The 20130-nt window shown below is 40.6% G+C and overlaps 1 protein-coding gene across 6 annotated transcripts in view; it reads left to right on the plus strand.

Moving 5' to 3' along the window:
* The window catches only part of LOC107217029, a 118766-nt gene extending 104707 nt beyond the window's left edge, over nucleotides 1–14059 (plus strand). For all 6 annotated transcript variants that reach the window (XM_015654387.2, XM_046740624.1, XM_046740826.1 and 3 more), the window contains 8 exons: nucleotides 917–1722; nucleotides 1897–1988; nucleotides 2805–3406; nucleotides 4249–4492; nucleotides 6012–6257; nucleotides 6329–6500; nucleotides 7856–8161; nucleotides 13923–14059. In XM_015654387.2, coding sequence (XP_015509873.2) covers nucleotides 917–1722; nucleotides 1897–1988; nucleotides 2805–3406; nucleotides 4249–4492; nucleotides 6012–6257; nucleotides 6329–6500; nucleotides 7856–8129 — 2436 coding nt within the window. In that variant the 3' untranslated portion in view covers nucleotides 8130–8161; nucleotides 13923–14059. The remainder of the gene's footprint in view (nucleotides 1–916; nucleotides 1723–1896; nucleotides 1989–2804; nucleotides 3407–4248; nucleotides 4493–6011; nucleotides 6258–6328; nucleotides 6501–7855; nucleotides 8162–13922) is intronic.
* Nucleotides 14060–20130: the final 6071 nt, after the last annotated feature.

Here is a 20130-nt window from a genome sequence, read left to right on the forward strand (position 1 = left end):
ATATTCTCTGCAACGCCACGCGTATCCGATGGCCGAGGTCTGGAGTGCCATCTAGGAGAAGTCTATACTATTATGAGAATCGTATTGCGGCCTTTCGGCTTTCTGACCCTTCTGCATTTTGCGGATCGTGATTTTGCTCCTTTTAAACTTTCATCGTCGACAACTAATTTTTTCGGTTTTGCGGCTGTTCGAAGTATTAGCCGCTCTTCATTTTTAATTTCGAAACTTTCGTTTTTACGTATCTCCACATTCTGTGCTTTGGTCATCGGAATGCCGACTGTTCTGAAAATACTTTTTCAGATAAGAGAGCGTCCCGTTAAATGAACTTTCGGGAAAACAGTTATTCTACTGGATGATTTGTCGAAAACTCCAACTTAGGTACGCTGATCATTCGTTGTTTTAAAATTCGTATCTCGAAAATTTCGGGTTTTCGTCCGATCGATTTTTTGATCGTTCGGGATCTTGACCCCCCCGTCAATTTGTCATCTTTAACTGACCATACTATCCTATAATATTCCATTTGGCGCTGCAATCGGTCTAATCATGTTACAGTGCCAATTAAAAAAATTCTTCTCCGACCTGAAAAAAGGAAACATAGGTTGATCGAAGTTACCTTTTTTGTCGAATGATAACTGGGAAATCGCATTACTCGAATTAAGTTGGGGATCATTTTGGTTGTAGTATTAACTCGTGAAAGAGACCTCTTCGTACACTGTTTTGCGGTTTTGAATCGTTGCAATCTGTCTGAAGCGCGTTCATTTCAAACCATAACGAGGTGCATGGTAGTTCCGACGAAGCGATGGTAGCCGTGCAGGTAATTGACTAATTAAGAACACATTCGCGGTTCGGCTAGCGAGGCGCGAATTTCCTCCTCGCATGGGCGTCTGAGTAAACGGTGCACCTTTCAATTTCCCAGGAACATGGTTGCGGTGATTACTTCCTCCTCGAACACTACGTGCCAGAATCACTGGTGCTGAGTAGAGAGCAAATAAAGTCCGAGCTTTCGGGAAGCACGGAGGCGTTACGGGCCCAGCTGCACCAGGCCCACAGAGAGAGATTCGGCCTGGACACGAACAAGGCTGAAGAGACGTTCATCGAGTACGCCCAATCGCTCGGTGACTATGGCGCCCACTACTACATCGCAACCGTGGACATCAAGGAACTTGGGAAGGTCCTGGCCCAGCAAATGGGCCCTGGAACCGCCGTGAAGGAGGAGCGAAAAGGGGACGCTGGTGTTTACGCTGATACCGAGAACATCTACGATATGGAGAAGTCAGGGGATGATCCGATTTACGGAAAGATCGATTTTCCCGGTGGAGACCCTCTCAGGATACCCTATTCAGACGAGCAGAAGATCGGGATAAATGAGGAACTTTACGCCGTCCCGAAGCCAAGGACTTCTTCAACAACGCGAAAGGCCGAGCAGAACAACAACGTCAGCAAGAACAACAAGATGAACAACGTCAATAACAGCAACGGGAATAATCACGGCAGCGGGCTCAGTAAGGCCAAGAAGTCCAACGAGAGCGGCGTTTGGCTGGCCATCCATGCCGACGGACTCAAGCTTTTCGACAGAGGCGGTAGTCCTCGGGAGAAAATCGAACTGGCCAGATTTCAGTGGCGCGATATTCAGACGCTGAGTTACAGCAAAAGCTGCCTCATCGTTCACACGAAGCTTAACGGGAAACGGTGCAAGTTCAAGCTTAGGATGGATCATAGGAAGTAAGTGTAACGTTGTTAGTGATGATTGCCAGATGAAACGAAAGTCTGTATAACATGCTTTGTTGATCTTGGTACTCACGTACTTAGTCCGTTGCAGTCCATACAGAATTGTGCAATCGTGTGGCTACTTTTTTCATCTTATATGTATGTTCGTTTTTGTTTATCCGTTTTCAGAAGCTATTTCGCTTTCAAGCTGACCTCTCTTCATCATCAATTCTTCCTCAAATTTAGGGCTGAGCTGACCTCACTCCAAGGGCTTGCGGCGGGTACGTATCCTTTACATCCTATTTAAAGTTGGATATAAGAGAGTGTCCATAAATTGTGTTGAAGCTTCTGGGGAGAGAAAGGGCACGAAGGCAGGTGTTTCGCGTAAAGTTTTTGCGGTTCAGAGGTTCTGATTATTTTTGAAAGGGACTGGTATCTCTGCACTTACAAAAGCATGCTTTGCTTTATTCTCATCGCTGCTGTCCAAATCAAATTTTAATGCGATGCACCGTCAATTATATAATTTTGATGATGAAAACGTAGCGAATAAATTCTTTTTTAATTAAAGCATGAATACAATGGAAGGAATGCAGGCGATCTATGTGTTTGATGTGTCAACCTTTTACCCATGAATAGAATATAAAACTTTCGCATAAAAAGGGCGAAATGGGGCTTGTGGAAATATCAATACTTGGCTTGAATAAATCTGACACAATTTATGGACGGCTCCAAATATAAAAGCTTCAATTTAACGTTACAAAAATTACTCTGTTTATAAATAAACGCCCATGAGAGAATTACTATATTAGAAGATTACCTTCTATTAATAAGATGTGAAACAGGCAATTTTTTAAACAAGTTGTACCCTATTAAATGAAAGGTAACTGATTGTGACTTCTTCTGTGTTTCTTCAGTTGTTGGCACTTCTACGATTATTCGTATCAATTAAATTGTGAAATAGTCGCCAGAGTGTGAACAAAATCACACGAAAACTTATTTCTTCGAGAATATTTAAAATCCCCCGTAGCTTCGTGTTGCATATTGTTTTTACTGAAACATAATCCACGACTAACATCCCATTATTCGGGTTTGTTCAGAGTTTGGTGTGCCCCTAACCGTGGAGCCGAATTCCCCGCTTCCAAAATCGAAACCGGACAGCGGAAAGAACAAAATCTCGATTGCCGAAGCGACGAAGAAGCAGGAGAGACAAAAGTTCTCCATGCAACTTGAGGAGTACCAGAACAAGGAGAACGAAAACCCGCAGAAGAAGAGCCAGACTGTTGTTCCGGAGCCGATTCGTTACACGCCGGAAGAAGACGCACTTTATGCTCAAGTACACGCGCGTCTGGAGCCGGAAGGGGCTTCGAGGGACACCGAGGACGAGTCTGATCGCGGATTGATCGGCTCTCAGCATCACTTCCATCCCAAGAACCTCGCCCACGCCGAAACCGACAGGGAAGAGGACAAGCTCTACGCCTACGCGAAGATTGGTCCGCCCGGGAGGATCGGGCATCCCGGATCCCTGTCGAAGCCCTTCTCCTCCGACGCTATTGACCTGATTGTCCGAAACCCGGATAAGCCCGAGGACATCTATGCAGCCATAAATAAGACCGGGCAATCCAAAAAGTTCAAGTTCCCTGTGCCCGAGGAAGTCTGGGATGTCACCGACGTCACTGACGTCAAAAAAACCTCGCAGCAGGTAAGGGACTTTTAGTTTCTTTTATTATGATCGATAATTCAATCAAATCGGATCCGTTGGAATGGTAATAATTCACTATTGTTCAAACCACCAATATGACTGAATCTTGCAAGGTCGTAACAGATTATGGCGAAATGATAGCGGATCATGAGACGATTCTATCAAACATTGCAAAATTGAAGTGAATAATTATCGCATCAGTAATTTTGATCGTATTCCAGTATTGGCATATTATTTAAAAAGGAGAAAATTGATGTAATATTAAAGCTTATAATTTTTAGACTTACTATTTTCAGACTTTTAGTTCATATCAGTACTCTTCTATACAGGTTTTTCTTTATTCTCATGTCTGCGACGTTTCACTTCTAATACATTTTGCCCGAAATAAGCCTGCCCAATGCAATTGTTTCAAAATTTTCCGGAAATCTGAATCGTTCAGAACTTTGACCTGCTGTATCCATTTCATAGATGATAACACGCTTTTCGAAGTCGTTAAATTGGAATCTAGCAGTATGTAAAATTGATGAAACTGTCCGTTGAAAGTAAAGTCTAATTAACATTAACTATTTCATTTTAACAAACCGAAGATGAGAAAATTTGAAAACGATGAAAGATTTAGCGTGGAATGGAAGTGATTGGTCCATTGTCCTGTTAGCGTCTCTCGAAGACAAATTTGTTTAATTTACGAAACTGAACGACGTACTTTGCAGGACGTTCAACAATTAGGATAACTGGGGAAAACAGTGTTCTTAAACGAGTTTATGACGAAATTGCGCACTCGGAACCTGCTGTACTCAAGCGTCACGCCGCAAATAAAATCCCAACGACTTTATTCTGCGCAGGTAAAAACTTCCAGCCTACCGAACTACGGAACGCCACGGCAGATGACCGGCTTCCGGACGCCGAGTCTTCCCCGTCGACTTGGGGTGAAAATGGGGACCAGGGCTATCTACAGCAGTCTTCAGCGGGATCCCAACCTTGCCGACGTTACCAGCGACTTGGAGTCGTTATCGCTCAAGTCCGATACAACGTCGTCTGCTCAGTCGGCATCCGCTGACTCACCGCTACCGGAAGCATACGTACTCAGTAAGTATATGTCGATCTGATTCGTAAGGAGATGTTGCGTTACCCCGTATCGACCACCCCTACGAACCGAGTAAAACTGGCACTATTTTAACTACGGAACCTTATACGAATATTTAAAAATTATTTCCCCTTACGAATACATTTACTAGTATTATTTTTGCGTAAGACATATATATATATTTTTTTAATATTTGCGTTCAGCATTTCTAACTGCAATGTTTCTAGGTCTACGATACATATGATAATATTTTCTGATCATGTTCAAACTGGTGACACTATACGCGATCGGTAAAAACTGATAGATAACATCGTCTTAACCATGTATATGCTTGTACACATGCAATGGCGTTACGCTGCATATATATGTATATACGATAACGCGACACTAACCACGATCAATTACGAAGAGGTCAGTGATCTAACTCAGTCATGAGTTCAGCTGACCTGACTTACGAAAGTATATGACTATACGTACCTATGCAGAGATCACAGTTGGAGTTTGGATGGTTCCTATTTTGAGAGAACTGATGGAGCTGTTTAATCTCGGAAATGAAGTATTGGAATGGTTGAAATCGTGTTGAAATCATTGGAAAACGAAACATCATAGGGTGTGATTTTAGGAGTTTTCGGGAATTTCGTGAAATGGATATCGTGTCAACTCGCAAAAATCATGTGATTAATGAAAATCATCAACTCAGAATTTGTATGGAACACTGTCCTTCATTTGGTCCAAAGAAACTTCTTGATGAAAAACTAGTATGGCTTTTGTATTGCTTTTACAGTGTTCTTTTCCAAGCAGCTGCTAGGCATGAGCAATAGACGAATCTGTGTGATTCAATTTGTAAAACAAAATATATACTGAAAGCTTGGTCAGCCCTTCATTAGCGATACAAGCTGTTGATAAATTCTGGAGTTTGATTATAAAAGCGTTCGGTTTTCCGGATCAATCTTTCTAGAGTACAAACATCACACCTTCTACATAATTTTTATGCCTGACACATCGCAACTTATACTTTCCTCAGTTATTTTGTTTCACTGGATGTTTGGGTTCATTTCGATCTTAATTGAGACGTAACATAGTAATTTGTTTAGATCTCTTCAATTATTTATAACAACAATAATTATCATTTTACCGTCAAAATAGTAAACATGTCAGATCAATATCTTAAATTTAAATGCTTAACTTAATTCTTTTAAATTGCAGAGTTCTATTTAAGCTTTCTTTACAATACCACGTAACATTGTTTACGTTTTCTAGATCAACCTCTTGATCGTTTATTCGTCTGTCAATTTGAAAATCTGTACATCTTTACATCAATTGTATTTCATATTCTACGATCTATTCTCACAATTAGACCGACTTTCGAGTGAATGGATCGGTCAAGTTTTGCACGCTTACTTTTCAGACCCGTTTTCCTCTTCTCGTTCGTTCTCTCCTCTCCTACTTAACCGTAACCCCCTCGCGATATATATCGTCGTCCACATCTTATCTCAGATCTTTATCCTCATGCACGAACAGACGCGGATATCAGATCGGACGACGAAACGTTCCGGGTTCCCATTGACGAGACGATGTCCGCCTCGCTCATGGCCAGGCTGGACGAGCTGTCCTTCGCCGAGGAACGAATCCTCCACTCGATACAGCTCGAACGAGGCCACGGGGGCAGCATAGGACTCCAAGTTACCGAGGGCAATGATGGAGGCGTCTACGTCCAGGCGGTTTCCGTTGGAGGGTCTGCGGACATGGCCGGAAATGTGAACAAAGGTTTGTATTAATTACGCAGAAGACTCGTCGTGAATGTTCGTAAAATCATGGGTTCTCTTTCTGTCCCGAAGGAGATCGAATTGTCGCAATAAACGGGCAGAGCCTCCTCAGTCTCCGCTATGAAGAAGCCTTAAAGATGCTCCAGAGTTCCGCGGAGACGGTGGATCTTGTTTTATCGCAGATCGTCTCCCGCGCAAATCCAGATTCTCATCGACGAGGACCAATTGAGAACAATTACTTACAGTAAGGAAAATTGCATCCTTTGTAATTACTTCATCCGCCTTCAAGATTTTGCTTTTATTTTACAATATTTTTGTTTGTTATATTTACTCTCCTTTTTTCCGCCTGACACGTATCGGATTAGGCGTTTTGAATTCGGCAGCAATAAGTCTGATCAGAGCCAGACATCGAAAGAGAAATCTGCCATTAGGAATTTTACAGTTGCGATGCAGAATTTTTAAATATCTACATCACGTACAGTGAAAACCTCGGTTATATACCGGGACAATCTCTTGAAACTTGAATATGAACTGCGCATGCGCCAAATATTTCAATTCTCATTGGTCGGCGAAATCTTCCCACCGCGATATTCTTGTCTGCGATGCAGGCGGGCCAACTTGCACAAAATGTGTACGTTTCAGTTTTCAAAGAGTATAAGCTTTAAATTCCGACCGTTCTTCGAAGAATCAATTCTCCGGCCCAACAACAAATGCTTGACAAACCTTTTCGATTCACTACCTCAATTATTTAAGATTCTAAACTCGAAAATTCGTATCAATTACATCGCCACCAGAAACAGTTTGACAGCTGAAACTCGAGTTGGCCAGCCTGCGCGAACAGCCGATAAAACTCGCGCATGCGCGGTTGATTTTCAAGTTTCACAAGATTGTCCCGGTATATGCTTATTGTTATTTGAAACACGTTCTGAAATGTTCAGGTCAGCCCTCATCTACGAAAAGATGATTTTTACTTGTACCGTTATGGATTAACACTAACCCTTCGAGTATACACCAATTTTTTTCAAACATGAAGAACAATTTGGGTCAAATCGACTTTGTTTCATTGTTGATGTGCTACCATTTCAAATATACGAGTCCGATATACCTAAAGAAATTCAGTGGTCTACCTTGACTATCTTAGAATGTCACAGAGTACCTTATTTTAAAAGTATAAATATAGGTTGTAAATAGAAAGAAAAAAAATCCGGGAAAAGAGAAATTTTTGAACAATTACTGTTTTAGCAGACAAAGGTATAGGTCAGAGAGACCCAGTATGTTCTCAAAGGGTTAACCTAGCGCGCGCTGCGATGAAATGCTCAAATTGATAATATTAGTCGATTTCGCTAGGATGAATTAAATGAATAGATGATGCCTGTAAAACCACTGAAAATTATAAATATTTCATTTTTCAACCACGAAGGTTTAGAATGTTTAGCTATTTTACTTTAAAATTATTCTCACTCGTACATCAATATTGCGACATCCCTTGAACAACGTATAACTGAAGGTACACCGTAGTCAAAGTTGAGGAGTTTTCAATGATGGGACGCTAATCGATCGAACTAACTTGTTTTTTCCCCAAATTATTCGCATTTGCAGGAACATCAGGTTCGACATGGCCTCGGAACTGGACTCGACGAACACGATGGCTACAAAGTGGTTGGGTCAGAGAACCACACAGGAAGTGGGATCCGTGCAGAACACATCAAGCGCTTACAGCAGCGCCTCGTCCAGTGCGATGGGGAATCACCGTGGGATGAACACCCACTACCTTACCGACGTCATCGGCGACGATGAACTGAACTCGGCCAGCATACTCCTCGGCATCGAGGACTTTGACCTGAGCCGTACTAGTCGCCAGGTCTTCATATAATAATTGAGACTGAACGCGTGCCGCAGTACAAGGTGAGATTAACAAGATTTTATTTCTATCCTGCGTCCTACTTATCTGAATACTCCTTTTGTCAATGGCAGAAATACCATATTCTAGGATCAACTATTTCGAAATTGATTGTCTATTTGACGAATAGAAAAGACTGTGTCAATCTCTCGGCACACTGATCTGGTGACAAACATACTCATTGGGCCAAATGGACGAAAAATATATTAAACAAATGTCATCTTTATATCAAGTTTTTACGCACTGTCCAAGTTTTAACACAACAATCAATCCTTTACCTATTTGACATAGCTTTGAGTAACGCTTTATCGATCTCAAGTATCGCAAAATTATATAATATTCGAACACTGTAAGGACGGATTATTGAGCAGTCAAAATCCGGCTGTGGCACTTTTCATACAGTTATCGCACGAATCTGTGGCCATAGTAAAATGTGCTTCAAATTTTGTACTAAACGTCTACTTAGGCGCTTGATAAATCACGCTGCTTAACGATCCTTCAATTTTTTGTATTTTAAATTACCCCTCGGTTGGAAATCTGGACCTGTGCCTGAGTACTCTAAAACAGTGGATCATAATTACCGAAGGTAATTAAGCAAAGGCTCCACAGAAATCGATTCACTGGCATCAAAACGTTTAGTCAGAGGTAAAGAAGGTGGACGTTAAGTTAGGACAATGCGGTATGCCCGATTGGTTGCGAGAGGTCAAAGGCAAAGGGCGACGGGAAATTCGGGACGGAAGTTTTCTTTCATCCTATTCATCGCGGGGACAAAGTCACCCGTCGTTAAAGACTCGACTCTGTATAATATATTACATTCCTCCTTCAGACTGAGCTCGACAATTCTATTAGCTCAGCAACTAAGGTGACTGGCTATTCGGAGCTCACTCGCCTTTCTGGACACGCTAATTAAATTACTTTTATCCGTTTAGCGAAGCACTGCTTCGGGCTCTCGGCTCTCCCCTCTCTTTTGTCCACGCGCCATTACCTCTCTGTTATCAGTGGTTATCCAACATCGCGTTATTTGGGGTAGACTCTCGCTATAAACGCGAATCACAGCTGTGCGAACTTTTTTCGAAAAAAGCCTAACTAACTGATCTTTACGGTTCCCCGTTTGCTTTTGAAATTTATATCTGCAGCAATCCTTCATCGATTAAAATGTCATGTTTTTTTAAACGGATATTTCAACGATATTTGTTTTTTTTTTTATACTCTGTATACAAGGGCATACCGACAACGAAATATGAAACTGTGCCAAAATACCATCAGGCAGATTTAAGCTTCAATCGTTCTTAAATATCAGGAAAATCTTTTTTACTTTAGCGAAATTGCTGATCGATATTTTGGAAAATTAAACAATATTCATTCCTCATTTTAATCTCAGTTTTCGTGAATCGAATGGTTCATCAATCGATACAGACATACATATAAATTGATACAATTCATATCATTTCTAACAGTATTTTATAAAAAAATTGGACTATAAAATGGTGCGACACTCGTTCGTGAATTCACGAATCTGAGAAAATAATTGGCTGCAAGATATTCTTTTAACAGTAAGCCATAGGAAAGAATCCAATCCTGAACATCGTAGTTCGAATTACGTACGTTATTGTGCAAAATTGAGTTACCCCTCGGGGCAGTTTTTCTCTTCTTTCTTTTTCATCTTGTCATAAAAACATCGTAAATCCGAGAAATCGTCGGGGGAATGTCTTTTTCTTTACTTGGCGTCGTGAAGATTTCTGTACAAGACGCGGATGACATCTATTAAGACTTCGTCGTGAGATAAACATTTCGAGATCTTTTTTGACCTCACGGCATGTAAAGATGTCCAAATCCGATAATCTCGGATTTGTTTGATATGCGAGCGATGAACCGGTTGTCATCAGGAACGTGAATACTCTGAGCTCGCAATGCCATTGTTAGCCGTTGGCACGAATGTGTTAATCGTATTTTCATCAGGGTGTGAAATTTTTTAACGTGTGTAACCTTTCGTCAAAATTTATATCGATTTTTGACGACCATTTCATCGCGATGAGCACGTCAGGGATAAAAATTAGCTAGGAAAGAGAAAATTGGACGCTTATTAACTGAGATTTTTTAACTTAATATCGAATTTGATTGGTTTCACCCTCCAATTTTTCAAGACGTTAAGCCTGGCAGCATCCGTAAGACGGAATCGATTTTCTTATAATGAGACCTCTAAATTCCTTTTGAAAGCAGTATAATTTGTTCTTTTCTCCCCCTGTGGAATTTTTCCTCACAAAGTCTGCGTAGCTCAGAAAAATATTTCTGCAGAATTGGAATTCCGGCAAGAAAGGTCGCACAGGTATAACAGAGGATATGACATAAGAAGTTCCGCGTGATCTTTTATCTGGTGAATTTCTCTGATATGTATATATGTTTTGAAAAATCTTGCGACTTTGAAACGACACAATGGGTATGTATTTCCTTCGAAACAATTTCGCGAACTCTTGCAACTGTTAATTTGTCACGTGAACTAATTTAAATTGCGATGAAATTCAAAAGATCGAGTCAATTTTGTTCATGAATCTAAAAAATGAACGGAATGTCAAAAATACTTTTCTACAAATGTGACACGTGTGAAAAGAAAAAGCATTTCGTTTTTCATTGTGAAATTGCAACGACTGCAACTTCTTAGCATGAATAAAAATTATGCAGAAAAAAAACAAAGATCTCTACGAGCAATTCGCAGGTTTTCGAAATGACGAGTTCAACACGTTACGCGTTCACTCGATACTTTGATGTAGAATAAGCCTCGCACCATTCTACATGGTTATTAGAAAAAACATGCCTCAAAATGTGTAAATATTTTTATAAAACAAGTCAGCGGTTGGAATTCTGAAATTTGTTCGGAACAACTATTATGCGCTTTTCTGGTAAATTCATCACAGAATTCGTTTCACGAGAAGTTTGAAGTTCCGAATGAATTTTCCGTAGAAATGAACCACCTTTCTCGACTGAATCGAAGCACGTGAGAACAGCGTCAGGAAGAGTTTGAACGCTTGTGTAATAATGACTATTGACCGCGGAGCGAACGGATGGCGAGGGGCACGCGGAGCTTTGGCGGATGTCACTCGTAGGGAATCAGTGGCAGTGTGTTCCGTTGGTCGAAGCTCTCGAGTGCCATATCCTGGTGCTCATATTCCGCGTCAACCGCGTGCCGGTTTATAATATCTACGTGTCAATCCCGCAGAAATACCCGATTTTCGCCACTTTCTGCTGGACTACATCATCCTGAGACCATGAAAGACAGTGAGTTGAATCATCGAGACACGTAAATCTTTCGTAAGAACCCTTTGCTTCGCAACACTTGCGACGTAAACAAGAGCTACGGCGTGTTTTCTCCTTGAAACTGTTGACAAGTTACTCTGATTTAGTATTCGAACATATAAACGGATTTGTCTGAGATACGGAGAAAAATTTCTGTGCTTATTGGGGAAATGATCCCGGTGAAATAAATCTTTGGTTGTAAATTCATTTCCGTTTTATGCGTGTAAAATATTTTTTTTCAATTTCGAAGAGAATTCACTCGCGAATAGGTAAATTTTCATTCTGTTTTAATTCGGACTGAGTTATTTGCGTCAGGTATCTTTTTCATGTGTCCAAAATATTTCGACACTTACAGAGTACTGAGTGAAGCTTACGAGAGATGCAGTTTTTAAACAATCCTATCTCTCATTATATTTTTGTACAAAATTGATGACAATTCATCTTTGCTAGAGTCTGGGTCAGTTTTTGTCGTGATTCTATTTTAATTTGTCACTTTTCAACTTCCAAGGATTCTCGTTATTAAAGGTTAACCATTACCAACTTGTGTGGACTTTTATTTTCATGATATCGCGAACGGTAAATTTTAAGAAATATGGAAGCATTTAAAATTCATTTTTCTACACTTTCAAAGTTTTTTAATAAATTTGACGGTCTTCGTAAGGTTTCCAAAGATGTGCAAAGTCTGAATCAAATTCTGTAGCGTTTCGTTGATATTTGAAACACACATTTTTGAAATTCGACTGAAGTACTCTAACCGTGAAATTCTGTTTGGCACTTGGAAAAGGCAATTTTTTCCATAAATTCAGTTTTATTTTGTACGTGTCCCTTTAATTCAAATATCGTTCGCCGGTTCTTTTTTTTCCTTCAAGGCAACGTTCTTCTGTAGAGAAATATCCCGTTGCGAAAAGCTACGAAGAAATGCTAAAAATATGAGGAAAAGTGTTTTATTCTCATTCGTTGCGAAAATATAGGAATAACAATTCTTGTTTTATTTATATGTATGAATACGTTAGAAATGTGTGGAAATTGAATGAGCAATAACAGTTTCGTTGCTACAGCGCTTCACTTACAGTAGTTTCTACACATAATCGTGTGAAGAAGTATAAATATAACTCTCAGAGTGCCTATATATCATAGTTTGTTTGGCTATTACGCGTTCGCTCATTGGAAATGAACTGGCAGATCTACAGGGAACGATACCATTGTCGTAAAGTCAATATTTCCGATCGATACATCTATTTATTTATTACATCTTTTTCCATAACAAAAGTTAAACATCAAGAATTAACAAGCCTTCCAAATTTATTCACCAACCAGTAAATCACTGTCGTCAAATGTGTACGGCAAGAAAACAATGAAGTGGAAAGTTTTGAATTCGGATGAAACGTTTCTGGCATGTCGGTTGATTTGAAGGTGGGAAAAAAAAAGTTTGTAGGCCACTTCCCGTCATTATTTTTTTCTATTTAACGAGGCTAAGTATCGAGTTCAGACAAATATAGCTTTGATTTTATGGAAACCCTATGTTCCATATACCTACTACAAGAAATAAACACCGAATTCGTAACATGCAATACGGTTTTTTCAAATCTCTAATCTTCGAACTGTTGCGAGGGATTTCGAAGCACGCATTGAACTTGAAAAGCATTTGCGTTCCTTTAAGTTTTGGGATAAAAAGTTTTACACGTACGAACCTCTTGAGTATAAATTACCGTGGCTTTCATGGAAATTTTTTGATGGATAAAATTTGGGAAATGAAATATTCTAAACATTATTTACGTAATTTCGTACATACCGACATGTAAAATTCGTTATATCATTAGTTACATTATGTTACGCTATTGAAATCCGCAAGAAGTAATGAAAATGTCGTTCTACAAAATATTTCAGTTTTCATATATGTTGTTCCTATCCGCAATGTTATAAATTAGTTAATATGTAGAATAGAATTTTTACAAATGACAACAATGTGTTTCTAAAATTCAATCTCAAACGACTGATGATGAAGAAGAAACAAGTAAATGAAATTCGAAAATGATATAAACATAATAAATCTCTGCGTTTGCATTGTTTTGATTTCTCCATAAAAGGGCATAGATGGACTTTAAAATTTTTTTAGTGTTTTCCGATTTACTCGAAAGCCGGTTGAGTTGGAAGTCTGAAATTTTGAGGCTCACACTCGTTTATCAATATCTACATGCCCTCGCAGTTAAAATTGAATTTCCGTCGGGGGCACTTTCACCATGCTTATCCCCCCATGCCCTTTCTCTTATTAATACACTATATCCAACAGACTTGTAAATTTCTGATTCCCATCAAATCTCAACTATAAAATAAATTACATGATAATATTTTTTCCTCTGATTAATACCGCGTGCGATGAAGCGACCGAGCAATTCATTCGAAACTCAATTTGGAACCTGCCCAGGATTAAATGTTCAAATTTGATAAACTCGTTCCTCTTTTTTAAAATTTCAGACGAGCTCAGGTCAGCCCCACCGATTCCACCGCGGCGATTAAAGCGTAAAACGAAGTCATTCCTCGATCCAACAGCGGGCTCTTCGTCGTCGGCAACAACTCCGGTGCTCCTATCCGAGCGCAGAGTACATCTCCCTCCACCGCCGCCGCCTCCTCGTGGATCTCTTCTGCGAGGAATTCGAGAAACCCTGACAAGGTCCGGCTCGCCAGGAAACGGAGAGAAGCAGCGGATCGCAGAAGCGGAAGCACGGGAGCAGCTCTCGACATTCGGGTCGGCTCTCTGTCGCCCTCTTGCGCGAGGAAACAGCCCTAAGAAGGTCCCAACGACGCGAGGATCGCCGGGGCGTCGTGCTAAGGACAAGGCGAAGGTCTCGCGTCCTAACGAGTATCCACCACTGTTTTTCACCCTCCAGGATTTCCAGGAAGTCATGGCCGACGTCGAGGGCTCCTACAGCCGGACGCTCAGAAACATGACGACCTTCGAGCCAACGCCGAGACCTCGGGACACATCCTTGGGCGTTTCGTCGGACGGCGGTAGTCTTCGGGAGGACCAGGTACTCTTCAGGGTTACGACGACGAGCGTGCCCTTCGAGCGGTGCCGCGGATCGACGTGGGGCGAGACGGGAAACGACCCGAATCACTTCATCTTCGAGGACTACGTCGACAGGCGGCAGATACGCAAGCCTCCCGCGACCAGGCTCATCCTCTTCGGCGACAACACCTTCGACCGTGACGAGGAAGACGAGGACCGCTCGATTTCTACCTCCAGTCGCACGCCGTCAAGGGTTCGATTCCGCATCGATCTGCCTGAAGAAGTCGACGCTGGGAAAGTCACCGAGCTTGACAGTCTTCACAACGTCGAGTCTCTTCCTACGGAGGATTTTGCACCGATTACGGAGAGCGACCTCGCCAAGGACGAGTTCGGCGATGTTCCCTTTGACTCGATACTCTCCGTTGGTCCTTCCGAGGACTCGACCAATTCGTCCAACACCGATTTTCAGACGATCCTCGTCATGGCCGACGTCGAGAAAGTACCGACGGATAGTGCCTTTAGGGATAGGGAGGATGAGGGCTTGGAGAACGAGACACCGAGAAGAGGGACCGACGAATCGACTCCGGAGAATGTCAGGCGGAGTTCATTCCTGATGGACATGCTGCGGGTGAAAGAGGAGTCGAAAGAATGGAGCGCCTGCGAAGTCGTCGCAACGCACCCGAAGGGTTTGATTCCGGGGTGTAGAATCGACGGGGATGAGGTGCGGGCTAGTGCTGCGATTGAAGCGAAAAGTAGACTGCTTGGTGAGCTCTCGAGCAGTTTTAGTGGTATAAGATTGAAACAGCGGGCCGAATCGCGGCTCGGCAGTAATGATGAAGGAGATAAAGAGAGGGCTGGTAGCTTGAATATTGATTCGAAGAAGAAGGATGAGGCGGATGGGAAGTCGAATGTTACGTCGAATTGCAATTTAGATAGTGTCATAGATAGTAAAGTTGTTAAATGTAATGTAAGCGAACAAGAACCAATTGAGGATGAGTCGAGGGTTGTTATACCTCGAAGCGAACCTCGAAATAGCAGCAATTACGACTGTAGTCAAAAGACTGATCAACTTATCGATATTAAATACGTTGATAATATTACCGTACGTGAGGGTGACAAGAAGCAGGAGGCAGAAGACAAGGTTGTTGAATATGCTGAGGGATCGAACGAGAAGAGAGAAAATATGGCGGAGGAATACAAGGACAACGACGATTACGGTAGCAGCGACGTAACGAACAACAATAACAGAAACAAGGTAGAGTTAGAGCCAAGAATTGGCGTCGATAAGTGTGCCATAGTCCTCAAATCTAATAATAATATTAATATTAACAATAACAATAATAATAATAATAACAAGAATAATAATAATAATAATAATAACGACAATAACGCCATGACACCCGTAGATGTAAGTACCGACCAATCCAAAAAAGTCTTATCGATAATTCCCGGTAGTGTTAGAAGCTTCGTTAAATTCTACGAAATTCAGGGCGAGACTAGCATCGGTTTTAACGTCAGTGAAAATTGTAAAGATGCTTCCGGCGTTGTGCTGCCGAAGATAAGAGTTGAAGAATTTGGGAAAACCTTGGATATCGAGAGTTCGGGGGAGAAAACAAATTCGAAGAATCTTGTCGAGACGCCGGCTAAGCCGATACAAGTTGAGATAGAGAACGATGTAAAATACACGATCGTTACGAGGAAGCAAATGCGGAAAGATCAGTACAACGGTCCTGCACAGCGCGATCAAAAACCAACGATCGTAAATCAGCCGACTGAACACGTATTCGATAAATCAAACAAACCCATTTCGGACGAAACAGCGACTCCCCGGCAGTGTGGCTTGCCGTTAGTTAAACTTTGTGAAATTGATGAAGAGCGGAGAGAAAAATCTGGAACGAGGTCGTCTGGGTACTCCGAGAAGCCGGCTGAGAGGGTTTCTCAAGAAACATCCAACGCCGCTCCAAGGATCTCGCCAGGAAACCAGGTTGATTATTCATATTCTCTTCTTCGTAATTGTCATTTTTTTCACCGCTAGTATGTACATTATATAGCGTTGTTAGAGAATCGGATCAGTCTTGTATTGTTTTTTTTTTTTTCGTAAGATAACCCGTGAAATTCAGCACACATCTCCAAGTCTAAGTATCGCATGTACGTAACTGAAGATCAAAATGAATCGAATTGTTTTTGTGGATAAAATTTATTTGACGCTAAATTCGTACAAGAAATATGACTAATTGCTCACTGCCAAACAAAAAATGAATAAAGTTCGTAAAGAAGCTGAAACTCCGAGCCAGAAACGACAGCCAAACATGTTGACGTTGACTAAAAGAAAGGAGTGAAGTCTAAGAATAAAAATTGTATCAAATTTCGTACGAGATCATTTTTTAGCATATGACTATTGAAAGCGTCAAACTAGTTCATTGTTTAATTTCAAAGAAGTTTTGAATGTTTTGCAAGAAACAAATTGTGCATTGTGTTAACCGAACAGCAAAAGATTGACGTATTCGAATGATTCGTACGAATACGTAAAATGGAATCTAAAAACTCGCTGGCTTTAACAGAGAAATCTTCGCGAATTGTGCCCAGACAAATGATTCGACGTGATGTCAACTTCACAGTAGGATATAACTTCACCAATTCATTAGAGACGAATTTAATTCCTTTAAAGTTTCCCTTCGCAGTCTCTCCTGTTGTTGAGGTGCCCTTTGTATTTTATGTAAGAGAATGTTGGCTCGCCCTTTGATTTGGCCGGCTACCAATAGCGGTGAAACTTTATGATCCTCGGAAATTGTTCCTCAACTGTTCCCCTGACCCAACGTAACACCCATATTAAATTTCCCAGAAGTTAACACGTCGTTCCTAAATCCCTAGTGGTCACAAGATCGAATCCAATTCTCCCAACAATAATTTGAACTGAAGACGATTTAATTATTATCCAAGAAATTCAACGTTTCTGATTCAATGCCAAAACCACCACGAGTCAGACGTTAACTATAGATCAAAACTATCAGTACCAATTTGAAAGCATTGAACATTAAAAAGAGCTACGTGTCACATATTCGCAGTGAATTCGTTTTACTTTTCCGCAGAGTATAATTTGCGAAGTCACTGTTTGTATTTGGATAAAAAAGTATGTATATATATATTTAATTCAAATGAATGTCTGGATAAAATGAAACCTACTTTAACTTGCACCCCATCCCAAATTTTTTGCTGACGTAGGTACTTTGATTTATTGCAGTTGATGATTTAGAATTGGCAAAATAGGAAGAAAAAGCATTTTAATCATATTCCGGACCGCTTTCGTTTGTTTCAGGATGGCCCAACCTCGGGAGAAACCACGAACCTCACAAGTTCAGGTACCGCAACCCAATCGGTTCCGAAATCTTCCGCCACGACAATCAACGAACGTTACACTTTCTACTGCACCGTTTAGCTAGGTTTGTACTGCGTCCATATCGATCCCAACCGATTGATCTACCGAATTATCCCTTGTCGAGGGGAAGGACAGCCGTTTTCCCTTATGCGTAACAGGTCTGACATATTTCGACGCTACTCCGATACAGACGAGACGTTAATCTTTGATTATAGAACCAATCTTAGTCGAGTCCCAGAATTTTAACCCCCGTGTTAGTTAGTCGGTTGTTGAAACCTCGTGATTCAAGGCGTTATATTGAAAATGTTGATAACTGATCGTAATGCCGATGGATGCAAGAAATGCAAACCATCCGCTGATGCTGTATTTTAGTAACAATACTGTTATTGCGAACCAGTAATACGTTGATTTTTCGTTTTTCCTGTCCCCCTCACAAAATAATTGTTCTAAAATTGTACTCAGAGGCTTAGACTCTTGGGGGGGGGGGAACACTGAGTTAGTTATTTATTATTAATTGTGATGATCGCAATTGAGATTATTGACTGGGAGGCACTCGTTAGCCTTTAATTTGATTCCACGTAAAGAAAAAAAATAATAATAATACACACCGTGTAACGTAATAGTGAATTTGTTGTAACTGTGAGTGAACGAAAAAAAAAAGACAAAAACAAAAAAAATTAGGCTAGCTGTACTTAAGTCATATTATTGGAGCGCAGTAAAACGGTCTTGTACTTGACAAACGTTGCTGTATGACGTAATAGTATTTATACTCATACAATATGTGAACGGATAATTTTTTGCTCCTAGGCCATTATTTACACATGTACTTTTGCAGTTGATATTCATTTTCCAGAGTGCAATTTTTTAACACATATTCAAAAGTACGAAAAACGATGTTGTTCTTCGTCGCTGTCATTAAATTTTTATTAGTCAAGCATATTGTAGTTACGTTTTATAGAAACATATAATACCTATTAATTATTATGCATACATATACGCAGAGAATAATTACACAGAGTAAACGCAATTGTTGTATTATTATTCGGTAAGGTTGAACAGCTGCAGGATATTAGTGTTTCATGGATTTATCGTTGACTATACAACATTTTATAATGTTATTTCTTGATTATAGTTTTATTGGATAAAAATAATCGTTATTTCGTTTAGCGCGAAGTTCGTTGTGCTTTGAAACTACTTGGTTAGAAGTTGCACTTATTGTTAGAGAGCTGAAGTTTGATTTCAAGCCAAACCACTCCGTAGCACCTACAATAAGACCTAATAAGCAACTAACGAATATCATGTAAACCTAGGCTAGAAAATTATTGATTCATTGTTTAGTATCTATTGTACACAGTTGCAGCCCTGAGATAAATTTCTGTATGTTCAAATATGATTCCTAACTGCTAAATAAATTATTATTTTCGATGCTGTACAAGGTCACATACACATGACGATGTTTCTTTGTTTCTCTTTAATTCTCATTCCCATTTAAACGCGTAGTTTTCCATCGTCCTTAGAAACTTGCCTAAGTAGATACTTTCATAGTTGAACGAAAAAGAAAACCATAATAAACTTTTTCTCCATAAATTTACCACAATAATTGCGGTTTGGTTTATGTGGTGATTGCTGTTCTCGAGTAATCGATCAAGTACAAAGTATCGGCTGCAGGGATATGAGAGGGACGAGCTTCTGACGTACATGTTGTACGTTTGATCAGAAACTAACGGTGATCAATTGGACTGGGTGCATTTGCATGAATACCCACCGAAATCGCCGTTAGAGGGATCCATAATGAGGAGAATTTACGCGTGCACATCTGCGGATTGAAACATCACTCGTGGCATGAGTGTCCAATTTGGCGATGGTTATAATATGGTCCCCATACAGATCGTCAGTGAATCTGGTGCGGTTTGTTAGTTGTTTCCGAAGCAATCGAGAAGCCGATAGGCGTTGGTTGGGGGTTTTTCGAGGATCAATTCGTTTCGGGGCACTTCATCTCCTAAAGGAATAAGGGTAGGAAATAAAAGAGTCGCGGGATCGATTGAGAGCTGGTTATAAATAGATTGTTTGTTTTCCATTCGCACGGCCTAAGCTTGGCCAGAGTAAACTTTTCCAGTTGCTTCGCATGTTGCCGTGGGGATAGTTTGGAACTTTATTCTTTCATTCGTTTCCTCTCACGATTTTGCTTTTCTCTTTTTCCTCTCTTTCTTTCCTCTGAACTCCCCTGAGATATTGGGCGGCACACAAACCGGGAGGAAATTGTGGTGCCGTATAAAAGTACATTTTCCTCAATCTCACCT

The sequence above is a fragment of the Neodiprion lecontei genome, chromosome 1 (assembly GCF_021901455.1).
Source record: "Neodiprion lecontei isolate iyNeoLeco1 chromosome 1, iyNeoLeco1.1, whole genome shotgun sequence".
Lineage (NCBI taxonomy): Eukaryota > Metazoa > Arthropoda > Insecta > Hymenoptera > Diprionidae > Neodiprion > Neodiprion lecontei.